General features: G+C 39.2%; 1 protein-coding gene across 2 annotated transcripts in view; it reads left to right on the forward strand.

Annotated features, from left to right (window-relative positions):
• Positions 1–1180: 1180 nt before the first annotated feature.
• Positions 1181–26758, forward strand: part of sik2b (salt-inducible kinase 2b) — a 55982-nt gene continuing 30404 nt past the window's right edge. The window contains exons 1-4 of one of the 2 annotated variants that reach the window (XM_059331438.1): positions 1181–1753; positions 6364–6480; positions 12355–12418; positions 24818–24979. In XM_059331438.1, the coding sequence (XP_059187421.1) occupies positions 1616–1753; positions 6364–6480; positions 12355–12418; positions 24818–24979 (481 nt within the window). In that variant the 5' untranslated portion in view covers positions 1181–1615. The remainder of the gene's footprint in view (positions 1754–6363; positions 6481–12354; positions 12419–24817; positions 24980–26758) is intronic. The other variant, XM_059331439.1, reaches the window with a different exon arrangement.

Below are 26758 nucleotides of genomic sequence, written 5' to 3' on the forward strand. Positions count from 1 at the left end.
TCTTCCATTTTGAGGCACTTTACTCAAGTATTTTTCATTATATGCTACTTTATACTTCTACTCCACTACATTCTGGAAACCAGTATTGTACACCTTATTGCGCTACATTTATTAGAGAAAATTGTAGTTACTCTGAAGATACATATTAATACAAAATGTAAATAAATTAAGAAAATATGATGTTTTATTATTGATTAAACTATTCAGCAATAAAGTAATTAAAATGAACTCCACCTTTATTAGCTGCAAAATTGAAATGAAGATCAAATAAATGTGTCAGTAATTATGCAATAAATGTGCTGAATAAGGAGTACTATTGTTATAATACTTTAAGTATATGTTTTATATTATTAATAATTTATTTTAGGACATACTTCTTTTTATATTTTTTAATCAATAGGTCACATGTGGACTGCTATTCTATTGTAGGTTGTAATTTGATGCTTGTACTTTTGGACTTTTACTTAAGTATAAGTATAAGTAATATTGAATGCAGGAACTTTAATTGTTACACAGTATTATGCACAGTGGTAGCTTTTATTTGCTATTACTTAATTTAAAAAATCTGAGTATTTCTTCTAACACTACTAAAGTACAAATAGTATTGTAACAGTGTAGCTTTGCTTTCAATTTTCTATTTTAGCCAACAGATGGCGCTGTTATGTAGCTGACCAAAGTGCCTTTGTTGCTGATAAAATGTCTAGTTTCACATGAGGTCCTGCCATGTTACATTATATAATTGTATTTATTTTAATAGATGGGATTTGCAGTGGCAATTGCAATTTTTTTTCTAGGTCATACATCTAAACGCAGACATGTGCTGTGTTTTGAATTGTATTTTTGTTTTTTGTTTTTATGTTAAATCCTTGCACATTATTTTTGTTTAAATTATTATTTTTTTCCATTCATTCTTGCAAACCACATTACTATGAGGTGCAGTTTGAGGCTGATTCAGAATATTTTTAACCCTTTCTCGGTGCCTTTTTCCCTCGCAGCCGCTTATGAAAACACCTGCAGGGCGAAACTTCAAAGTTACCTATGCATGCAATCAAGCAGGGCAGGCAAGCAAACAGATTTCAGAATAGCAATTTTACCGGTTGACGTAAGAGGTGGGTCTGGTTGTCTTGGCAACCAATTGGCACTGTAGTGTGGAGCGGCCTCGTGGCCCCGCCCCCTGTACAAATACCCCTATGGCTTTGACGTCAATACACGTCAACCAGAGAACATGATGCCTCTTTGCAAGTCAACTCGTGTGCTGTGTAGCTGATAGAGGCACCTCGAGCTGAAATATTATAGCTCTATTGTATTGGAGAACGTGGTGTGACAGCCCCGCGGGTTCAGCAAATGGCCTGCTTCGTATCGCCGCACTGACAAGGAGAGTGTCGCCACATTGGCGTTCAAGCTGGCAGGGCGACACAGAAATCAACTTTGTCTATTTTTAATGGACACGCTTCGAGCGGCGGCGGCGGCAGCAGAAGCGGCGGCGGCGGCGGCGGGCGGTTTGTTTTCCTTTCGTCTTTATCTGTAGCTGCTCAGCCCCGCGTGAGCCCCCCGTGTGTCCCCTGCTCGTCTGGCTACCTCCTACTCCTCCGCAAACAGTCCCATCCAGAACAGCATGGTCATGGCTGACAGTGTCCAAAAACCGCTGATCCGGGGTCCGGTCCGAGTGGGCTTCTACGACATCGAGCGCACTTTAGGAAAGGGCAATTTCGCTGTCGTGAAGCTGGCTCGACACCGCATAACCAAGACCGAGGTGAGTGTGTCGGTGAACTAGTTAGCCCCGAAAGCTAACTTAGGCTACTGTTCGGCTGAGTTACATAACTTTTATGCACTAGTTGACACCCCAGATATTCACAGCGGACACCGAAATGCTGTCCACATCATGCACTAATAAAAACTTGGATCAGGTAACTGCCCCGGGCTACTTGGCTGCTCCAGCGCGAGCAACAGCTGGTGTGTTTGAATACCTGCAGGTCCAGGAGCAACGACTCCCTTGCACGTTCACCCACCCCCCCCCCCCCTCGGCCAACATCACTGCCAGTAAGAGGTTTGACCACCGGTGCTGCTGGGAAACATACTGTAAACATGCATGCTTTCTTTCTCTGCGCGAGACCCGCATCATACACCTGCACTGCTGTTTGGTAGTGACCCAGACAGTGCCACACGGCGTACCAACTAAAGAGTCTGGCTGCTGTAAACGTCGCTATGTCTGGGGCATGCAGCATGGGTCGGTGGTCCCATTATGTAATCCAAATAATGATGTGATTTAGTGGTTTCTTGTGCCAGCAGTGCCGAGAGCATTGTGAGGAGCAGGATATGCCAGCCAGAGCTATGTAATTGGAAAGCAAAGCGTTCTGCACGCATGCATGCAGACAACGATGCACTGACACTGCTTTAGGGGTCTTCCCTTAGTTGGGCGAGGGTTTGATACTACCAACACTGCACATGATGCAGCATGAGTGCAGAACGAACAGGGCTTGTCTGAATTATAGTTTTATGCCAACTCTGTACAGAGGGGCCTTTCTTGACCGGTACCACTGGGTGCCATGCCTTTCTGTTGTAATGGCAGAGAGACACAGGGAGTTAATGCAAAGTCTGTGTCTAGTCTGTGTGTGGAGAGGACAGAGGGAGTGATAGAAAAATAGGCCTGCAAAAACACAGTTACACACTTTGATCTTCGACCTCACAGAGCCTCCAACTGTTTGTCGTTGAACGTGAGCAAATCCTGCTGCACAGAAAAACAAAGATTTACGTCATTCAGACGAGACTCCATGTTAGGTTTAATGAATAACAAGGCAAGAAAATGGCTCTTAAGACTCTTATCGTGTTAATCTGGTTATTGAAGGCTGTGAAGTGGTGCCGCGTTAGTCTAGCCAGGTAATCTGCAGCCGTGTAACTCTAACAGCTATGTGAATGCAGGTTTTAAATTCAGCCAAACACTACACCAGGTGATTTCGCTAAGTGGCTTCACCTCTCCCTCAGCCGGTGTGGTATTTGGGTTGGATGAAATCATGCATGTTGTTGCTGGTTTTCAGGCCACTGGTTTTGGTAGAGTTCACTCAGCGCTGGTCACTACAGAGAGCCAATGCAGCTGCTTGGCTCGGCCAGGCCCATGGCTAGAGCTTTTTGTTTAAGTGGCCAAGGTCAGCTGCAGAGGCGGCCTATCAACTTTATGTGACGCCATCTGCCTTGAGAATGTGCCAGGGCAAAAGAGATGTTACCCAGGAGCATGTGTGTAAAGAGAGTTAAATGATGCCTGAAAAAGCAGCTCTGATGTGTGCATATTCCTAGATAGATGTACCTGTGTGTGCATAACCTACTTTTTCTATTCATGGCTCCTGCGTGTTATACTGACCCATTCATCCCATTATGTACATACTGCAGCTTGTGGGTTCGCATAGTGCTGGCCCATTCTCATGCGGTCCTGTCTGTCAGCTCAGTGGGTCGAACATTTATCCATCTCTGATCACAGCATTGTGCTGCCTTTCTGCGCTCATTACTTAATGTATGAGCTAAATTCCCCTGTAACCCATTGTCCTCAAATGACCTTGTGCCTGCAGTACGTCTTATTTGTGAGTGTGTTAGCATTGTTGACAATGTAATCAGTTGGCTGAGATCTTTTCATGCTATGAACCCTGTAATCCCTGTACTCGCCCAGAGATTTCAAATTTGATGTCCTAGAGGTCTCGACTTATAGCTGCAGTGTCGTTAAAGATTTTGATTTCAGGATTTGATGCCAGATTGCATACCTGTCTGTACTGACAGTAGGGAGATGATAATGGAGAGTGTTAAACTTATCAACACATTATTGTACATATATAAGTGCTAACTACAAAAATAGGATTAAACCAGGTGTCATTAGGATGGAGGTGTCAGACATCTCTTAGAATTAAATGCCAAACATAAGGCTGTTGAGGAGATTTTAAAGAAACCACTGCATTGACACAGCAGGAATACAAATATGAAAAATGTAAGGGTCATTTTAGCTGGGCATTGCCAGACTAATTTGCAAATGTGTATTAGTCAAGAACTTCCAAGTTATTTTTTTTATTTCAAGGGGCATTACCAACAAGTGGCCTGGTCCCAAACTTTCTCAAATTGCAGCTAAACAGTACCGGAAATTTGTGTCTGAAAACATTTGAGGCAAGAAAATAAATAAATTAGCAACAGAATGTTGTTTCTTATTTGATCACCTGTGACTAGTTTGACATGAGTTTAGTGAGTTGACCTGGATGCCAGTCACGTATGAGATAAATTGTTTTGATTGGCCCTTGCCAGGCCGGGTGGAAATCTATCTGAAAGGCATCTGCCAGAGCAAATAAAACATGAGCTCGGCAGATTCAACTGGTTTCCAGGCAAGGGTCATCTGGCAGAAAAAGTTCGACCTGGCTAAAGTTTTGCCGCAACAGATTGTGACATCAACTGGCAATGCACTGTGGTTTAAGTATCCGATACTGACATCAACTCACAAAGCTGGATTGGGTATCAGTGACAATGGGGCTGATCATTCAAAAATTGCAGCAACAAATGGCTATTTATATGTTATATACTATATGCATTAAATATTGGAATTTTAAATCCTGTCTATTTTTTGACTCATTTGTTGCTGCATTTAACCCTTTATCAGGCAAGGAACTATATTTGGTAACTTCAGGTAATATTTCGAGAAAAAAAATTGCCAAAAGTAGCAGATTTACGAGAGAAAAGTGGGAAAAAAGCAACTTTTTTCTCCCAGATTCACCACTTTAAATCTCATAAATCTGCACATTTTCTTCTTGTATATTTGCCACTTTAATCTCGTAAACTTTTTTCTCAAAATATCATTCCATATGTTTATTTTACACATTCTGGCAGTATGTAATATCCTCCAATATTCTCTAGGGTTGAAATTTGGAATTTGCAAGTATTTCAATGAGTGCCCTATTAAGGGTTAAAGTGGTGAATCTGGGAGAAAAAGTTGCTTTTTTCCCACTTTTTTCTCGTAAATCTGCGACTTTTTTCGCACAGATTTGCCACTTTAAATCTCTTAAATCTACAACTTTTTTTCTTGTAGATTTGCCACTTTAATCTAGTAAATTTGCAACTTTTTTCTCGAAATATTACCTGAAGTTACCAAATATAGTTCTTTGCCTGATAAAGGGTTAAAAGGTTTAGACTTTTTTGATAACAATTTATTGAATTTATTTGTTTTACAAAGTTAGAAAAGAAATGTTTAAGTCAGGCCTGATTTTCCATTACACATAAAAGAATGATTGCAGTTACTTCCACACATACAGCACATTATTAAATACTGGTATCAGAATGGTACTGGGTACCGGCTGATACTCAAAGCCCGGCACATCAGCACTAAAAAGGTCTGATACGTGCATCCCTATCTAATTCATGCAGTCGCACATTCCTTCTAAATTACTGTGAAATATTCTACTGTGTATCTGACAACCATGAAGCTGAATGACCGTCAATACTTTCCAAAGGAAAATCTTTTATTACTGAAAGTATTATTTCGTTCTGTGCAGTGCCTTGGCTTCAAATAAATCTCATGGATGTCTTACTCAAAGCCCACTTTCCTGAATCCTGTTTTATTAGCTCACCAAGGGCTGCAGCTAATGATTTCCCCTTTATATTCTTCTTTGATATTGAGAAGGCTGAAAGCAGATACTTTTTGGGGGCATTTGTGCAAAAAGAAGACTGAAAAATGTAGCTTATTCCTTTTTTTAGTTGATCAAGTAATTGGTGCTTAGTCCTCAGACTTCTTTTTATGCAGACCAGTTGTCAATCTAAACACTTGGTAAGAGTTTTCCAACTTAATCTAACAGTGGTGCGATTACTGAGAGGGGAAATGGGGTCTCCTGTTGTTTACTCCTCCAGCTTGGCTCATAGACGCTTGGAAACACTTCAGATCGTACTGATGAAATGTTGTTTATGAGACAGTCTGAAGGAGAGATGTTAATATTGCCTTGTTACCCACCGGACATCATTAATCAAAGCCAAGAGTGTTGAAATTGTGAGCGTGCAATTTGCACATGTACGTGTCATTGTGGGTGTGTATGTGTGTGTGTGTACATCCACCGAGGCTTGTGTTTGCCTCTGCCGTACCTTCATGTGATATTTCATCGGCTCAGATTTAAAGAGTGTTTATGAAGGTTTCAGAACGAGCTGTATTTAAGCATTTACCTAGTCAAAGTAGCAGTCCTCTGAAAAGAACACACTGTCTCGTTTTGCTGCTTGGAGAATATTTAATTGGTGTCTGCACTAGTGTGTATGTGAGTGTTGGGATTTTGTTTTTCATTGTCCATCGAGTCTGATGAGCCCTATTGTATGGTAATAGACAGACCGACTGATTATAGTTGTATTCTTCTGCAGGTGGCCATTAAGATCATTGACAAGACCCAATTGGATGCTGTCAATCTAGAGAAGATCTACAGAGAAGTCCAGATCATGAAAATGCTGGACCACCCCCACATCATCAAGCTGTACCAGGTGAGTCTCAAGCTCAATCTGTCATGGTTATATATCTGCAAATTGTAATGTATTCTCTCCATTATGTAATTGTGTCCTTTGCTCGAGAAGCTCTGTCAATCGTGAGATTTTCAGGAGATTTATTTCTGTCTCTGTTGCTTTGATTTAACTTTTTCTTTGACCCATCCCATTACCCATTGCTTGTAGTCTGTCACTGTGATTGTAGCTGTTATGTTGGAAGGATGTTTTTTATACTGTATATATTTACTCCAGTTAATATACCAAACACACAACCATGACAAAATGTGTAAAATTTAGTCAAAGCTGTCATTTACAAAGACTTATTTGTTCCAAACTTGTTTCCTAACCAGTCTGAAGGGGCCAAAAAAAAGCTGTTCTGGCTGGTTGCACAAAGATATTTTAGACTGGTCCTCAGAGTCGTAATTTTGCTCTCAGATAGCCCTTTTCCATCAACATGGAATGGCCTCCTTTTCCTGTTTGCACATCTATTTTTGAACTGTTTCTACCAAAAATAAATTGGTTCATAACCCAAACAAAAAAGCAGGTTTTCAGGTTTTGACCTGAAGTACAGACTATGACGACATTTGTAGACATGTTAGATTTCATATGCTGGAAAGAGAGTCTTGCACATAATATTCGTCTATCTCCTTATCATTAGTTTGACCATGCTTGTTTTTTTATTGATAAAATATCTGAAATAACAGGAAGAAAACTTGTAGATATTAAAAGCAGTCTTGCTACTGCTGCAATGGCTGTATTCAGCCTCTGTTGATGACTCATACTTTATACAATGGTTCCACTGAAAACTGGTGGAAAATGCGGTGTTTCGCTAGATAGCACCAAGGTTCAGAGAATCCTGAATGCTAATGCTAAGCTAATTTGGTGGAAAAGTGGTCAGATTAGTCTAAGTACAGAGAGTACTTTCCCCATTGTGGGACTAATATGCTCATGTTTTTATGATTTTTATGGTAGTTGTCTGTGACACCTGTTGACTAGTGGCAAATAATGACAAGAACAGGAAAAAACATAGTTTGTAATTTGTGGTTTCTAACAATTTTGTAGAGGTAAAGGGTATTTAGAGAGCGTAGTGGCCTAGAAACTATCATGTGGTTATCTTGGGTTTGACGCGGTTGGTTCTTAATTTGAAAGAAGTATTAATTTGCCAATTAGTTGAAAAGTAGTTCAACTTAAGACAGGTTTAACTCAACAAGTCAATAGATTTTAACAACTATCTGAAGTCTGAGTTAGGTCTAAACCAGGCCACCTTTATTGAAAGCAGCCTCTTGTCAAAGAAGGCCCCTGGGGTGATAATGTAATATGTAACATATGTAACATCGGTTATGGGTTCCTAGAATTAGCCGTCTGCCTAACCTGAGAACAAATCAGTTTTGTGGAGCAGAATTCAACACTCCTCTTTGTTGATCTTCACTGCCGGTTCTTTAGCAGTCAGGGTGTTGAAGCGCAGGACCAATCCAGGTCATTTTCTAATGCATTAGCAAACAACTGCTGCCTAGCAGAACCTGCCACCCCTGGATAGTTTAAGATATGAGAGCATAGTTAATGACTGACTGACATTTGGCACTGTGTGCATCTGTGTGTGTTCTGACCGTGTGAAGGTGCTCTTGGTATGATTCAGACTAAATGATGTTAGTTGTTGTCCTGACACATCAGATATATTTCATAACTTCTTTATAACAGTTATCTAACTTAAAACATCTAATATAGGCCAGAATGGATTTATTGCTTGTTCAAAAACAATTATTAATGTATTTAATTTCTCTGCCCAGATAAAAAACTAGGTCAGTCTTCAGCAGTTCAGAGTGTCACTGATTTGATCATTTTGTTATTCCATAAGTAAAGAACAAAGAAAATATACAGAGTGATGCTAAGCTAAGTAAACAAACAGTTAAATTCAGAACTCTGGTCTTGTTTTTGTTCCCACACTGCCTTTGTCATGGAAGACATTTTGTCAAAGTAGGGAAAACACATTTCTAAATTATAAAATTAACGACGGCTGATTTCCATTTAACTTTTCTTGAGTTCAAGGTCCCTGGTATTGTGTGCATGCTGGCTCACTGTCATACTGGGACACTTAAATAGAACAGAGCCATCGTTAATGTTATTAGTAACCTCTGCACTTTTCCTACCACGACAAATCAAAATGTGGGTTGTGAAAATGGCCTGACCAGTCATGGTTGGATGGTTGCATCTCCGATGTCTGAAATAAAACCCATAAATGTCACTTCCCTCGTGCCACTTTGACACCTTTTTATAGCAGTTGTATCCATGTGTTGGTGTGAAAGGAACCTCACATGAATTTTTACAAGACTAAAAGAGAAACTTCTTTAACTTGGTTACTTTTAAAATTGCCTAACCGCCAATAACTCAACAGCTTTGGTGATTCACTTGCATTACATAAGCCTTTGGGGTCCTGTTAGTTTGTTTAGAGAAAGTAAATGAGTGTTCATTATCATTACACAACCATGTGGCACCGTTCCAGCATTCTACTGTGTTATTTTGGTGTGTATCATTATTTCCAACGGCCGATCCATCCAATCAGCGCAGGTCAATTAGAGATTTCTTTTCTAGTCTCATAAAGTGGGATCGGCCTTGTGGATCAAAGGGAACCCTTAGCTAACGATGAGACACACAACCAAACTATGGACCCCACTCAAGTTTGTTGTGTGTGCTTGTTCAGTCTCTTTGCTGAGTGTCTTGGACGTTGAGCTTTCCAGTACGAAAAAAAGTACAAATAGTCAAAATTGTCACTGGATAATGTTTTTTCAAAATTAAAAAGCCGATCTCTGTCTACCAATACCTTTGTAGTAAGGCCAATACAAAATGAGTGAACCATTTGAATATCAATCTTGTCACAGGAAATGCTTTAATAAATTGAGGATATTGGATGGACCATGAGCCTAATTCCATATCCTCCACACCACAATAAATCCCCCTATTGTTAAAACCCATTCAAATTATTACATTACATTTAAAAGTTATTCAATTACAGTCTTGTCTTAAAACATTAAACAGTCTAGCCTGTATACAGCATGTGATTCACCACAGCTGCTCCTCCTCATGGCCTGATATTCAGACAGGTTCAGTGGAAAATGCATGTTTAGAGTGTCTTTAAACACATTCAGCGCCAGTGAAGAGCTAAACACAAAGTTGGTATCTGGAATTCAGACTATGAATTTACTTCTGTTACAATTTAAAACATGACAGAGGTTTGGCTTCAGTTATTTTCCCCATAGCTGCAATTTACAACAAGCAGTCTGCTTTGTCTGGAGCCTGAAATACCGTCTGCTTACTGTATAATACTGTATACTGTGTACTTAATGTATTATCTTTGCTGTAATGAAGTAGTGGAGCAATTATTGATGGTGCAGGAAGGCTTTTAGTTTTAAGCAGCTGCAGACATGTAATATAGATGACCACAAGGCCTGTTGTAGCAGAGTCTGAACCACAATATTAAGATACTGTGGAATTTCTATGAGCTCTTTTAAATGCATCATATTTGCTTGATATCTAGCTTTGCAAGTAGGGGCAGGTATCAAAGCTCTTAATGGTACCAAATTGAGTCTGTAGCATGTATCGACGTCTGGCAGCAAATCTGTTAAAATTATAATAAATAAATAATGTTGTTGACCCCATTTCTTTATGAGACAGTTTCTGATTAAATTATAATTATTTCGATTAATTTAATTATTGGTGAATCTGGGAGGAAAAAGTTGCTTTTTTCTCGTGAATCTGCAACTTTTTTCACGCAGATTTGCAACTTTAAATCTCTTAAATCTGCAACTTTTTTCTTGTAGATTTGCCACTTTAATCAAGTTAATTTGCAACTTTTTTCTCGAAATATCACCTGAAGTTACCAAATATAGTTCTTTGCCTGATAAAGGGTTAAGGAGATGTGGGGTAATGAATTGATCCACGGCACACTTTTTAAATAACATACCTTTTCAATCTTTTGGCTTGGAGGGATTATCCAGTATTTTCAAGTGAAAAGGCTCAAAACAAAGTAAAGTCATGAGTCCTTGGTGTTATAGTCCAAGTCAAGTTGCAAGTCATTTTGTCCAGTCTAAAGTCATCAAATTTGTGACTTGAGTCCACGCCTCTGGACACTACTGTATTAAAAAATGTCAAATAACACCCAGCACTGCTTTAATACTGTTTTTACAATTGAAAATGTTGCCTAAAACATCTGGTGTGTCTCACTGCTCTTTACCCAATCCCTCCTCAGAATATAATGATCAGCATAAGACGGCTTATAGATTCACGACAGACAACATTGTAGCATGAAGCTGACTCTAACACACTGCAAAAAAAGAAAAGTTGGGTGAACTCAAAATTTCAAGGCAACAAACTTCGATAAAATTTTAAGTTGGACAATTAAACTAAATATTTTAAGTTTTGTTTTCGAGTTTGCTCAACTCTGAATTCAGATTTTTGTCAACCCAACTGTAAATTGTACTAACTTATAATTTTACATTGTAATAACTTTTAATCCTTACTTCTGCTAACTTCTGCAATGTGCTGAATTGGCACGATTGTATCAGTTAGCTGCTAGCATCAGTTAGCCGCTAGCATCAGTTAGCTGCTAGCTTTCGCTAATGAATTTCACCGCTTTCCCGCATTTCACAACAAAGAAATAAGAGTTAGCAGAACTATTGTCCCTTGTTTTGAACCCCAACTTAAATATATAAGTAACAACAACTCACCAACTTGTTTTTGAGCAGACAACTTGCTTCCTTTGTTGTGCTAACTTACATTATTGCCCTAAATGTCAATAATTTATATTTCCAAGTTTTACCAACTGAAATCACTGTTTTAGGCCAAAAAATACAAGTTGGCTTTTTTGCAGTGCAACAACAAATGAGAGAAAAAGATGTCCAGCATAAACAGAAACCTCTTTGGCAGATTTTTCTTGTCAAACACAGGTGTAACTAATAACATTAATAATGGCTGCATTCCACTCAGGTGTGGCAGTGCCAGGGCCCTGCTATTGTACATGCTGGTTTACTGGCACACCTGAATGAAACAAAGCCATCGGTAATACTGCTAGTTACACCTGTGCTTTTTCCTGCTGTGACGAGTCAAAATGTCCGCTGTGAGAAAGGTTTATTTCCCAGATTAGTTGCTGTATTGGCTCACAATGCCGCTTGTTTTGATTTATGAATTCAGCACAGGTGCGGGTCTTCGCTATTGTTCAATCAGTCGTATTCCAGCTCCACAATACAGATAGCACAAAATGTGTTTATTACACAACCAGGGCCAACCAAAATAAAAAAAAACTGGCTTTCATTTCCTTAATCCATGAATCGGTCAGTGTAACAGATGGAAAATTGATCATAAACAATGAGCGTGGGATTTCTAGTGTGAACGTCTGGCTCGCTGTGTCTGATTCATCCTCCCCTCTCCATCTGATTCTCCCCTCCGCATTTAATTCTATTCATCTCATGAGTGTTTCTGCTGCTAAATCGGTTCTCCTCCTCCTACACAACACAGCACAGTGTGAGGGCTGAAAGGTTTTAAGTACCATTCAGATATACTCGGCAACACCAACCGTCCACCTCCATTCTCTTACACTGATGCCATATTTAGACCCTGTGCCATTCATGCATTTTGTTTTGCTCTTGACTCTGTGGATGCCAGACTCTGCAGTTGAACCATGTGGACATGTTGTGTAATATTTGTATTTGTTGTTAACAGTTTTCTTCTTTCCTTATTCTAATTCTCTCTTGTCGCAGGAGACTGTAATATCAATGCTCTGATAATACTGCTATTGAAACATGGTCTTCTGTGTGTATTCACTCTCCCACTCTTTTCTCCCCCTCCCTCGGCCCCTGTTCCTTCGTCCTCTCCCTCTCTCAGGTGATGGAGACTAAGAACATGCTTTACTTAGTCACGGAGTATGCCAAGAATGGGGAGATCTTCGGTGAGTGATCTTTTCAAGTACAGGCTCAATCTGACCCCAATATCTTAAAAACATTGTCTCCACCCAGTTCAAACAAGTCCTCCCCATATCAGTTGCACAAAAAAATCCACCAGTAAAGTTTTTGACAAACAAGGAAGTATCAAAGTCTTGTTGAGTTTGCGTTGCTCTTGCACTTATCCTGGCCTCAATCTCAAAGGTCACATGATTGAAGGAATGATCCTGATGTGGCCCTGGTCATGTGCTGCTAGTGATTGGTCTGATAAATGTGCTGACACAGCCAACTTGTCGTATAAAGTGACATCATCAAGGGCCCTTGAAGGCCGCAGAAGGACAACCTCAAAGAGAAAAAGGTAGATTTATTACCATACGTGGTGCAGAATCACGTTCTCCTTACTGGTTTACTACTCAGATTGTGCAATAGTACTTTCAACATGCTGGCCACCAACGTCATTCCTCCAGTTCATTGACCGTTACATGACACTTGGATTAAATTCCTAATACTGTCTGTTAAACTTTTGTCCTGCTATAAACTTAAAGCATATCTGAAAGGAGTAGTAATAAAAAAAAGGCCTGTCTTTTAAGCCACCATTTCACAAACACATTTGACATTTACTGGGGCGGGTAACAGCTATTAATTGAGTTTACTTTTACTTTTATTTGCACTATACAAACAGCATTATAACCGATAGCAGAAGTGAGACATGTGACAGGAGAAGTCAAGAAACTTTAGGTTGATATAGTACAGTAGAGCTTGGACCAAAGTAAAAAAAAAAAAAACATGAAGTAACAAAATAAAATACACACAAAGACAAACAAAGGAAAATAAATATTAGATGCAACATAAATGGATCAATGCTGCACCAATTAACTGATTATAATCACATTTCTGAAAAAGAGAGTGAGATTTAGTTAGGGCTAAATGATTTTGGAAAAAAAACAACCTGTGATTATTTTTGACTGATATTGCAATTGCGATATGATTGACTGTATTGGAGGGAATTATCTTTTTGCATCATTAATCTCATTTTCAAAATGATATGACATTATGGTGTTGTATCTCCTGCAATTTGGAAATTTCACCGATCCAAATATCAAATTTGAATTAATTGTGCAGCCCTAGGATTAATTAAATACTTTGATTTAAATTAAATGACATTTTAGAATTATAGCAAGCCCTAATAATGTTAAGGTGGCATTCAATATCTGTGCACCACAATATCTCAGGCAATGTCTGATTTAGGTAATATTTAATTTATATTTTTATTAAAATTCAGGGCTGCAGCTATTTACTGTCATTATTGATTGATCTGCCTATTTTTTTTATATTAAACTAATAGTTTAAAATTTTTTTATGATTGTTAAAATAATTTTGACCAACATACACTCCAAAATTCAAAGATATCAACTATCACTGAGGACAAGGAAAAGTTGCAAATCTTCACAATTAGGAAGCTGGAACAAAGGAATCTTTCTCCTTTTATAAATGAATTGAATGATTAATGAATTATTTTAATGATTTCCCAAAAAATTCCTGTTGATTAATGGTTATTCATTGGGTTTGGATCAAAAGAAGAGTGAAAACGTTATACACTGTTTGTTTTTTGTTTTTTTTAAATGCAAGTTACATAAAATGGTATTCTGAAATTCACAATAAGAAGAGTGAACACTGCAGAGGCAGTAGTTTTAATATGAGCCAAATGGATGTCACATAAACAAAGCATCCATGATTTATTCTGGCTGCCTTAAGGCCTTTCATAATGATTTTTGAATGACTAAAAAGGACCAGATGTTGCAGCTTTGTCGGAAGCAGATCACCATGAAAAAAACCCACCTTGCTTTATTCATTTTAGACCTTTGAGACGGATACACAAGGAAAAAAAGGATTCCTTCGCTACGGACAATAATTTCCAGTCAGTCATTTACCAGGTTTTCAAGAGACAAACCTTACCTACAAAGGAAGTAGGCTCAGACTTGCCGTACATGTTTATAATATTACATGTTTTTTGGAGTACAAGTGGTTCCGCGAGGCTTAGAGTAAAGCGCAAAAAAGACCCTCATTTTGATAAGGACAGACAAGTCGGGACATAGCAAGAATAGCCCATGAAGATAAGAAATTATCTCCCACTGCCATACCACCCCGACTCTATCGCTACGACACACACACACTCAATGGGAACACTGTGATCTCAAACCAGTACACTGGATATGTGCCCCCCAAAAAGAGCATGTTTATCGCACCTTTTAAGTTGAAGTTGAAGTTTTTTTTTATTTTTTTAAATAGCCAAGGATTACTTTTTTTAATGCAAATAAATCCTGGATTCATTAATCATTCATAAATCCTGAGCATGCAGACATGGACTAAACCATACATTGAACTATTTCAAGAATTTATAACACAAGTACAGACCTGTCTGCACTAGTGAAATGTGGACAACCTGATCCACACGTTCATGATCCACACAGATTATTGGCCTCACCTATTAGACAGTCTGAGAATGTTTGCACTTAAGCTACTTCCAGACACAGTAGAGAGAGGATAACTCTAGCAGTAGTCTACATTAAACCTAATAGTCGTGTGTGTCTGTGTCTCTGTCTGTGTGTGTGTGTGTGTGTGTGTGTGTGTGTGTATTTTGTTGCTGCCTGTATGTGTGCCTTTGTAATTTTGAGACCAGTGTTCCACTTGTGATGTTGACTCAGCAGCAGCAGCAGCTCCTGCTCCTGTGACCTACAGAGAGAGCTGTGAAGCAGACACAAGAAAAAAAATGAATGAGAAAAGAGTGGTTAAAAATAAGAAGGAAGTACAGAAAGGCATAGAGATAAAACGGAAAGACCCATCTGTATCGGTACATGTTACAGCCACTGCAGCTAATTGTGGTTAGAAAGAATAGCAGCTTCTGTTTGTCTCTCACTGTACCGTGTACTCTCAGTTTACCCCCTGTTTGCAGTTTCTATCTCTATGCCAAGCTAACTGTGTCATGGCTGCAGCTCTGTAGTTAACAAACATTTATAAACATATATTTGCATTTCTTTGCATTTAAAAAATACCACAAAATTATTATTTGTATAGCAGTTAATCATCCTGTGCTATGTTGAATACTTGAAGAAAACTTAGATTTTCTTGTATGCCTCCATGGTGAATAAAGAATAGGAACTGTGTTGAAAAAAAGCAAAACTATATCAAAACGAGAGCCTGACTGATGAATATTGACTTTTCAAAGGTGTGTATGTATATATATATACATATATACATACAAAAGATCTCCAATATCAAAGAACTGTGTTGTAAAACAAGATAAAAAGAGAGGGAAACTGGAGGAGAGAGGGGAAATATATAATTTAAAAAAAGTAAAATATATATATATATATATATATATATATATATATATATATATACATATACATACAGTACAGGCCAAAAGTTTGGATGCACCTTCTCATTCAATGTGTTTCCTTTATTTTCATGACTATTGACATTGTGATTCATCAAAACTATGAATGAACACATGTGGAATTATGTACTGAACAAAAAAGTGTGAAATAACTGAAAACATGTCTTATATTCTAGTAAGCAAAGGGTGGTTACTTTGAGGAATCTAAAATACAAGACATGTTTTCAGTTATTTCACACTTTTTTTGTTAAGTACATAATTCCATATTTGTTCATTCATAGTTTTGATGCATTCAGTGAGAATCTACAATGTCAATAGTCATGAAAATAAAGAAAAACGCATTGAATGAGAAGGTGTGTGTCCAAACTTTTGGCCTGTACTGTATATACACCAGTATTTGTGTATATGTTGTCCAATATGCACAGATATGAAAACTTTTTTTTACAGAACATATAATGCAAAAAAATAGAAATGGTGTCAGCTTTTTTATTTTATTCTTATTTATTCTTTATATAAATAGTCAGCAATTGCCTGATACTGAGCATCTGATTTTGATGTTTATTTAGCTATTTGTTTTATTTTTTTGTTGACAATGTAACACTATTGTTTTTTGTTGTTATTTGTCTAAGAAAGTAGCCTTCCTAGGTACCCTTTGCATAGTCATACTGGTGCAAAAATAGGTGCACCATCCACATAATAATAAAGGTTTATTTTCACTATATCAAAAAAGTTAACACCATTGGCTGCTATATTGGCAATAGTTGAATGTTTCCCCTCTAAAATTGGTATTGGTTTAAAAAAAAATCCTATATGGGTCAGGCTCTAAATAAAACATCCGTTTACAAACTCTTACACAACTCGTACCGTAACATCCAAGTCTCAAGAATCCAGTTTTATGCTGTGTACTTTCCAAACACATTTATTTTCTTTCTATTTAAAACACTTCTGCATGAACTTTCTCACACTGTCGCAGGTGCACTACTCCTTCATGCATGAAACTGTTTATGCAGAAGTGTTTTAAATAGCAGGCACTTTTTTCCCACATATTCAAAGTAATAAATTATCATTTTGCGGGTAAAGTATTCTTGGCAAAAAAAAGTGACTTAACATGTTTCCCAAAATGTCAAACTATTTCTTTTAAAAAAACAGACATGATTGGTCAACCCTATTTTCCATAATCCATAGATTTTCTCATGGATCATCTCTTGGTTATAAAACCATTGTGTCCTGATTCCTCAGACCCCTCTGCCCTGATTGCACAATGTAATGTAGTTATGTAAGACATTTAGATGTCATCATCAGCTGCGGCAGTAGCAGCTTTGACTAAGCCAGGCAGACAGCGACTGGTAGCTGCGGCACTGGATTGGTATTACACTATCCTATCTCACAGAATTGAACAATAAATTCTAATTTCCAAATACGCTCTCTAGAGATGGATCAAGCCCTTCAGTCCTGATGCACTCAGACAAATAGATAAGATCTACAGCCTATTCCCCCCGGACTGTTGTCCTCTAGAGAGTGACCTCTGCTTTCCTGACATGAATTTCTCAGGTCTGCTCTTGGCTACAGGTTACAAAGAGCGGAAGATGTGAAGTTGTTGTGGATGCTCAGCAGCCCACCCTGTTACAGCGAATCAGTGAGACAATAGATGAGCCTCCGATTCTCTCTTCAAACCAAACAGTAAATGGTGTTGTGGAGGAGCAGGAGGGGTAGTGTGTACGTGTGTGTGTGTGCGTCTGGAGCCGTAAAGACAAAGAAGCGCTGCTGGGTTTGGCACAAGGAGGCAGAGAGTGATGGGTTCGCTCTAGCAAAGGGGTGGGTGGGCACAGTAATGGGCACAGCAGAGGCATCCATGCCAGCTTGTTGATGTGCCTTTGTGTCTGTCTCTCTGTCAGTCAGTCAGTCAGTCAGTCGGTCTGCTGCTCCACAGTCTGCCTCAACACCGCAGTATGGATCAAACCTGGAAATTGGGTCAACCACAAATAAAGCGGAGTTGCAGAGAGGAGAGCAGAGGCAGGAGGGGAGAGGAGGCAGAAGAGAATAGAGGCGAAAGCAGGGGACATCCATTTGAATTTGGAAGGTGGTGGGAAAATGTAGGGCATGCATATTTAAGAAAGCACTGCTGGAGAGAGGGGAGTATTATAGCTGGCAGTGAGTAGAGTCACTCATGCAGATCTCTTGTCTGACTGATGGAAAGCGAATGAGACAGGGAGACTGTTGACTTCAAAGAAATACTGAGACAGATTCTTATTTACTTACGCTGTCAATTTCTATTTCACTATGAACCATCCTTCATATCTACTGGGTGAGTTTTCTGCAGATCTGTCAGCAGCCAGCCAGGGTGTGGCTGCTTTGACTTTGATTTGACCAGCACAAGTCTAACTATAACTAAGCAAATTCCATTAGATAACGTTAACATCTACCCTCGCTGCTTATGCATTAAGAGTGCAGATTTCCTACCTATTTTCAAAAAGTGCTCAGTTGAATGGCATGCGGCATCTAGCACAGCAGCTTCCAAGGATCCACCTGCTGAACAAAAAACTGGAAGGAGGAAAATGTTGTGCCAGAATAAACCTGACATGTTTTTCTACATTAGAGCTGAGGTAATTTGTGCTCATCTTCTGTAGTGATTGCAGACATTTGGAGACTGTGTAGCGTTTTAGTTATAAATAAATCAGAACATGTTTAAATAATGGGCGTTTTTTTTTTTTTTTTTTAAGATATCTGCACAAAGCATCAGTGCTGCAGTATATACTACTACAGAAACACAGAGCTAAAGACATCCTCAAATTTCGTCCTAAAATGCCATTTAGGTCTTGATTAATTAACCACCCCCGGTTACTTTTTTATGAAGCTGAAAACCAAAGAAAAATGAGGCGTCTGTGGCTAACACACACAATGTCAGCTACATGATCTTGTTGAACTTGTTGATTCTTTACTCTCATAAATAAGATGCAAAGTGGATATGGGTACTTCCCTGTGATGGTAAACCACAAGCAGCTGCTCGCTATAGTGTGATGCAACATCATAGACTTCGCCACAGTTAGAAAGATGGAGAGGATACAGGTTTAGCCAAAGTAGCTAAAGAGGAACCTTGACAGCTAGCACTAGTTACAAACCCAGATGCTCACCCTGTCTTGCTAGCTAAAACAGCAGCACAAAAATAAATTTATAGCATTCATTCATTCTTATCTTCATCCTTAACCGCTTATCTGAACTCGGGTCGCTGGGGAGTGGAGCCCATTCTAGCTGACATTGGTTAAAAGGTGGGGTACACCTGGACAGGTCAGACCATCGCATGGCCGACACATAGAGACAGACAAGCATTTACGCTATCATTCACTCCTACGGGCAATTTAGAGTCATCAGTTAAACCTAAGCTGCATGTCTTTGGACTGTGGGAGGAACCAGGTTTTAGGTTTTAGGTTTTAGGTTTTAGGTTTTATTTTATTTGCACAGTTAGAATGACATAAAATGACATATAATATATAAAGATAACATATAAAGTAAAGTGCAGGGAGAGGCAGAAAACCCACATGGGCTTATTTAAAGCCTCCACCTAAAATTTCATAGTTATTAGAAAGTAATAAACTGATAATAGAAAAAACAAATGTATAACATCAACAAGTTATAATGACAATAACAAAAACAATTCAAAACAAAAATGAACATGTTAAAAAAGTGTATTTGTGTGTGAATTAGAATTTTAAAACAACAGTTAAATGAGCTTTTAGACATCTTTTGAAGCATTTTACAGAGATGGAGTCTTTTGCCAGATGCAAAAAGGTATTCCATAATTTGGTCCCTAAATTGAACAATAAATTGACCTCTGCATGTTAGAAATCTTGGAGGATGAAGATCTAAAGATTGACGCGTTGAATAAGAGTGAATCTGAGAATTAAATTTAAAATAAGTCTTAAAGTGCTTTGGAAAGTTTTCATGATCTGAATATACCTTAAAAATAAAAACACATATTTGAGAAATATTGATGTCATGAACAGTAAGTCCGGCGACCCTCTTGCTGTGATGCGGGAGACTGCATTGACATCTACATCAGTGAACATTAAGTGGGAAAAAACAGAAATCAGGAAATCTGATGTCTTCAAGTGAGTTCAATGGAAGGGGCATTAAAAGTGGGTGAGACGTGCAGGAGTTAGTTATGAGCTTTGGTCTTTTAGGCAAAACAAATTTATTTGGAATTGAGCACTTATCATGTGGAAGAAAGGTTGACTGTCACAACCAGTAGCTTTAGCAGAATATGACTTTGATGAAAGGGCAGTGTGTGGCTCCAACTGGCTTAAGCCCAATTTAACCCCTGAGAGTGCCAGTATTAACCCATTGAAGCCTGGAAAGCGGATACGTCGTTTTGTAGTATTTGTATAAACTCTCAAATACTTTTTGAATGTCATTTCTATCTGCTACAGAGGCTGAAAAATCTATTATTTAGTAGAAGCGTTGAAACTTCTGTTGAATTTCCAGAAAAACTTCAGGTTTTAGGGGCTTATTTTAAAATCGCCCAGAGGTTTTACAGGAAGTTTTAGGCGTCAATGGGTTAAATCAGCACCAACATCTATCAGCACCCTCATAGGCATGACTTTAACCCATAAGAACCCAGACCCATTAATCCTTAAAGTAAAATTATGGGGGATATACCACAGACCAAGTGAACCACATAGAACACATTTATGATGTTTTAATTTTTTTTTTTAAATCTACCCCTAAATGTCAAAGATTTGTGATATGACATATATGTTAGATTGGGCGTTTATGGAAGTTATGTTTATGATATTTCTTATTTTTAAATAAATAAACTAGACACCTTTTCTGCTCACAGAAACACAAATTTGCCTTTTTCTTTGCATCTCCACAACATATGTTGAAATTGTGACAGGATAGGATAGGATTATTTTTTGTTTATATTTGGTCAAATGTACTTAGATTAGAATTAGAATTGTTAAATGGGTTTAAACTTAGCCTAGTAACAAAAAAAAGCTTTTTGAAATTAGCTACTTTTCCACATTTCTGTTTCCAGTCACACACATATTTTGGAGAAGTCACTTCTTGTCACAGTCACACAGTGACACAGTCTTGCTAAGGGATTTAATGAGTTACGGTGAAGCATAAAGCTGAATATGGGAGATTCTAGAAGATTTCAATTCAAACAACTTTATTAATCCCACAAGGGGCAATTCATTTTGAGCAGCAGGTTGTCGTGGTTCATACGGCCCACATTGCCAGCAACAAATAATCAATATATAAATAGTCGACACAACACACATCAGACAACATGGAGCTTAGAATGGACACATTGGAAAATAGATTAAAATAAAATATAAACCCTATGAAGAATTTAAAAGTCTTAGTGCAAGGGGGACGAATGATTTGGAAAAGCGATTTGTGTTACACCTAGGAAGGGCATAACGCCCTGAAGGTAACCGAGAGAATTCACCCGCAAGGGCACGGCTCGGCTCGGGGAGGCTAAAATGCACTCAGCTTTACGGAGGATTTGCTGGTTGCAAAAGGAACTTAAGTCTCTTAGTTTTACTCTGGTAATCTTAGAGCATGACTTCACAATACTAGTCAGGCTGTTTCTGTCTTTGACTGAAAGACAATGAAACCAACAGATAAAGGAAAAACACAAAAGGCTCTCAACAAATGCTTGATTTAAAGTGTTTGTTACACGTGTGTCACCGTGGGTTCTTATGGGTTAATGTGGCGGCTGTTTTTAAGTGCTTTGGGTAGTTCCTGATGTCACAAGAGTATGTGCGTGCATGCGTGTGTGTGTACCACACACACTCTCTCCATCCCACGGTGTTATCTCAAGTCCAGCCAAAGGTCTAGCCAACAGCCCAGTTTGTATCCATGATGTTTGTCCCCTCCAAACCTGAGCAGCTGTTGAGAGACTTCGGCCCTCACCCAGCTACCTCTCAGCAGAAGTGGAACACAGTGGTTGTTGAGCTGTTCCCTAATACCCCTATGATTCATACTTGTTCTGCTCGCTTTCCCAGAATGCCGCTCTGCATGCCTCACTGTGCTGAGGTCCTTGCCCTGGCCAACATTGTATCAGTGGATTACTCATCCCTCCACTGGGGCAACATACCGCATTGTGTGCATTTGTGTGTGTGCATACTTGTGTGTGTGTGTGTGTATGTGGCTCTGCAGTGTTGATTGGTCAGACAGTAATGGCTTGGGTTTTTTTTTTTTAGTGCTTCTGTAGAAGAAGCCGTAGCATGACAGTGCTGCTGTTCACAGAATTAAGATTAGTTGTCTTGTTAAATGTTTGTTTGAGTATTTCTGTGTATTTCAGGCTGTCAGGCAGGATTGTTGTTAAGTTTTTAGGCCCACATGCCATAAATCAACTGGTTCTTGCTCCTTAAAAGTGAATATTTACTGGTTTTCATGGTCTGCTGTAGGAGTGAACTTCAATCTTTAGGTTATGGATTGTTGGTTAGACAGCACAGGCACTGTGAATTAGTAACAACTGGAAATTGTGATGGGCATTTTCTGACACTTAAAGTAATGAAAAGAAGAGAAAATAATTTGCAGTTGAATTGATAATGGAAGTAATCATAAGAAGTTGTATATACTTGAGACTCTGCTGTTGGCCCAAGGAGCCACAGCTATTGCACGGCATAAGAGAATAACTGTGTAAGGCAAGGCAAGTTTATTTGTATAGCACAATTCAACACAGGGTAATTCAAAGTGCTTTACATACACATTAAAACAGCAAGACACAATTGAAAACAGTAAAACAGTTACAGCAGGATAAGAAAAGAGATAAAATAATAAAAAGCACAAGTCAAACATTGCATAGTTAAAAGTAGGGGCAGTAGAGCAGATAAGTGTTAAAGTTAAGAGTACGCTGCAGTAAACAATAGTGTTTTTAGTCCTGATTTAAAGGAGCTGACCTCAGATCTACAGGTAGTTTGTTCCACAGGTGAGGAGCAGAATAACTGAAAAATGTATGGAAGTGTGTTCATGTTTTGGTCAGATGTGGTTGGACAATGAGGTTGGACTACTTGCATGCTCACATTTTCTGCACATTTGTGCTGTTTGACCATTCAACAAGCACTTTGGTTTAAGCATACCGACGCATTAAATGACATTGGCAGACCAGGAAAGGGAGATATTTGATCCTAAAACGGTTAATACTTGAGAGTCCTGTTCTCCTCACAGGTGCATACTGGGACCTCCTCGACACATTCCCCTCCCCAGTGTGTTTTTTGATTAGCAGAGTTGCATGAAAGCTGCCCTGGTCACTGAACGGCCTCTTCTGTGGAATTTGCCAGCCACTATCTAATCAGGTTTTCTCACTCTGTCAGATGTTAGCTATTTATCAAACACGCCGCTGACGACAGAACAGCATCATCTCCCCGAAGCTTAATTGTTTTGTTTATGGCCTTAAGTCGTTTTTATTGAACAGTCTTTGTCCCGACACACAGCTGACCCTTTGGTCAACCCAGAGTTGAGACAATACAGAGTTGTTAGGATGAGGTGTTTACTGCATGATGCATGTTGCTGCCCTCAGGATACGTTGCTCTACTTTAAATTTCTCACGTTAAGTCTATGGAACAGTATTTGTGATGTTTTATGGGCTGTGAAATTGGCTTAGTGCGACTTTGTGTGTGTATCGTGATGGAGGCCTAGTTTGGAAATCGAAGTCAGTGATCTTATCTTTGCATAAATGTGTTTGCACACCAGGGAAATCAAAACAATATTACTTGTGTACAAAAAAAGATCTAAGGTAATTCGCACAAATGCAAAGATGAGGCAAATTTTTTAATATCTCAAGCAAACTAAGTCCCCGTCTGCTTTGTGATTACAAAAATCTCTCTTTCATGAGTTTGACCTTGTGGGTCTTCAGATAATTGCGTTCCTCATATCTTGCACACTCTGTTTTCTCGTATGAAGTTTTTGCTGGATGGGTTTGTTGTGGTTGTTGTGCGTTGTCGTCAGGTTTGGTCGGTGGTCTGTATTCATGCCAGCTGGAAGGAAAGCCAACACAGAGTGTCCTATCTTGTTTGCCACAGAGTGTGAATTGAAGAGTTAGCGAGCTATCTGGACAGGGAGGTGTGAAGAGGAACCCTGCCGACAGCAACAAACACAACACTTTCCAAAGTTCACACGGCTGCAAAAATTCATGCATCCTGTAGAATAGTCTGTCAGCCGACTTTGTGAAAATTAGTGACCACTGAGTGTGAAAGGTTAGAAAAACAGTGAGGGTGGTGTGAAGGCAGACAATGAGAGAAAGGTCAGTGATCTGGACGCTTTGAGGAAGAAGACAGTAAAATTTACGACTCTAGCCCCCCACAGATCACACAGACTATGGTTTCATGCTTCTTTCTAAACGGCCACAAACTGACTCTGATGCTCAGTGCTCAGCTTGTGCCCAGCAAATCAACAGAACAATCAGATGTTTCTGTTTTTCATTGGGTAACCCAAGTTCATATTTACACTGGTATCCTGATTTCTCCCACTATTTGTGTTTGTATGTCTATGTGAGCACTGCAATCACACAAAACTGACTACCTTCCAACAACCCCCAACTCACACACTGCACTAATGTGGACACAATGTAGCAGAAGACCAGTTCTCAGAAATCTCTTCCTCCCCTCTCCTCCTCCGGCTATGGCAACACAGTTTCTCCACTGTCACCCAGTGCCTACTCACACACACACAAACGCTTAAACACACACACACACAGGGTTAGAAAAGGGTTTCCAAAGAAAAATGACATCGTACATCTTGCGCTGAACCGCTTTACAAAGCATGCTGTAATGTAGAGCAGCTGTAAACTACTATTGGCACCAGGCCTGCACCTCATCAAAGTGAATTATCCTTTCAACACAACCACCAACACGTTGAATAGTTGAATGCAGAATGCAGTTTTCATTCCTCTAAATGACACCTTGTATTGTATTTAAAAGACCTGGAGAGTCAGTGTATAATATTGTCTGTATATGCTTCTGACAACATCTCTCTGCTGTCTTTGTTTCTCTTCTGGCTGCAGACTACCTGGCGAAGCACGGCCGTCTCAATGAGCTCGAGGCCAGGAGGAAGTTCTGGCAGATCCTGACAGCGGTGGAGTATTGTCACAACCGCAACATCGTCCACAGGGACCTGAAGGCTGAGAATCTGCTGCTGGATGGCCACATGAACATCAAGATTGCAGGTACAATAACGACGCAGTGCAGCAGAACCCATAAAGTCAGTGTTGGATGAGAAATACAGGATGGAATTATTCAGTTTTGATCCATTGCCTGCCATGATCTCACTGCCGGCGTAGTTCAGAAATGTCTTAACTACCTGCCCAGGCCATTTGCACAGTGTTGAGAATTGGTCGGAGGTTGCTTGCGAGATAGCTGTTAGCTGAAGGATGCCAGGACAGACGACGTCAAATCTCAGCAAGAGTCTAAAGGCTTGTGCCACATTTTCCAAACTTGTGATCAAGAGGAGATGTCACATCCTTCCCCAGTGACCCCGAGCTTTGATTTTAAGGAAGAAGCATTAAAGATAGAGGACAAAAAGAGGAATGGACCCATAGGATTTGAGACTAAGCTGGGTGTCTGTAGTACAACCTTCAAAGTGTGATTATTAAGCAACTGGCATTTAGAGCTAGCTAGTGAGAATGTCACCCTACCGCTGTTTCCCAGATCGGAGGAGGGGTTTAATTGGAGGAGGAGAGGAGGTGATAAATTGGATTGGCTACTTTGGAGAAAGAGTAGCAGGTGAAAGGATGAAGGGAGGGTGATGAGCGGTGCATAACAGGGTGGCAGGGCTACAGCTGTGGCAATTCTTTGAGGTTTATCTCCGGCTTTATTCAGAGTTGATACTAAAATCCAACTAAGGTGAGCTGATCACACGAGGATGGCTAAAAATACAGGTGTGAATGGATACCAGACACACTATGTCTGTATGAGTATGAATGTGTCCTACAGGGAAAATGACCTCTTGTCCTCAAAGGACTTAATGTCATGTCACTTCAAATAGCTGAATTAAAATCATTGTTTTTTGTTAAATATTAGTTGATGCAGGGAGAAAAAAGACCATCCCAGATAAACGTATAATTTGAAAAATTTCTGCTTTTAAATTAGGGGACCTATGTTATATATTTTATATCCAACATTTCCGCTAGGCCCTTTCATACAGCTGTTTCAAGCCGCAATATTTACAGCTCTGTAACATCTTGCCTCACTATGAAAGCGCCAGAGGCGGGATAGGGGGATCAAGTGATGCCGGCTCTGTAACGCCTTCACAGGTAGTAAAAGAGGCGTAATATTGTTGGGACTGTTGGAAGCGGGATCACTATGAATCAGCCAATGCCGGCAAGGTGCAAAATTGTTTATTTTTTATTGTTTATTTAATGGATCCCCATTAGCTGACGCCTTGGCGACTGCTAGTCTTCCTGGTGTCCCTAAAAAGACATAGAAAATGACATACAAACAACATAAACAAAAACAGTACATACAAGAAAAACAATAACAAACTCAATTAATACATACATGCAATACTGTTAAAAATTCTACATTCATATTTACCCGACAAATGTTATACTGCAAAAATCATTAATTCAGATGTCTATAGTGTCCATATCAGCTGTATACACTTATAATTTGTCATTTCATTAGAGAACATTTAAAAGGAAGAATCATCCGGCTACAGATATAGCAGAGAAAAATAAATAAAATAAGAAAACAAAATAAATCGCAACATATTAGTAAATATGTGACGTATCATCAGAAACACGCCTCCGACTGAGTCTGACAGGAATCTAATCATGTTCAGCAACATTCACAACAGCTGCGGCCGTAAACAAAATGGACGTTTCTTACCGAACACATAGTGCTGCTGCGAATACATAGTGTACTGCTACAACTGTGCAGCTCATTAGCACGACTGATGCTCTCTTCCATGTCACTATCGTGTCTTCCCGCCTCGTTCCACAACGCTG

This window comes from Centropristis striata, chromosome 4 (assembly GCF_030273125.1).
Source record: "Centropristis striata isolate RG_2023a ecotype Rhode Island chromosome 4, C.striata_1.0, whole genome shotgun sequence".
NCBI lineage: Eukaryota > Metazoa > Chordata > Actinopteri > Perciformes > Serranidae > Centropristis > Centropristis striata.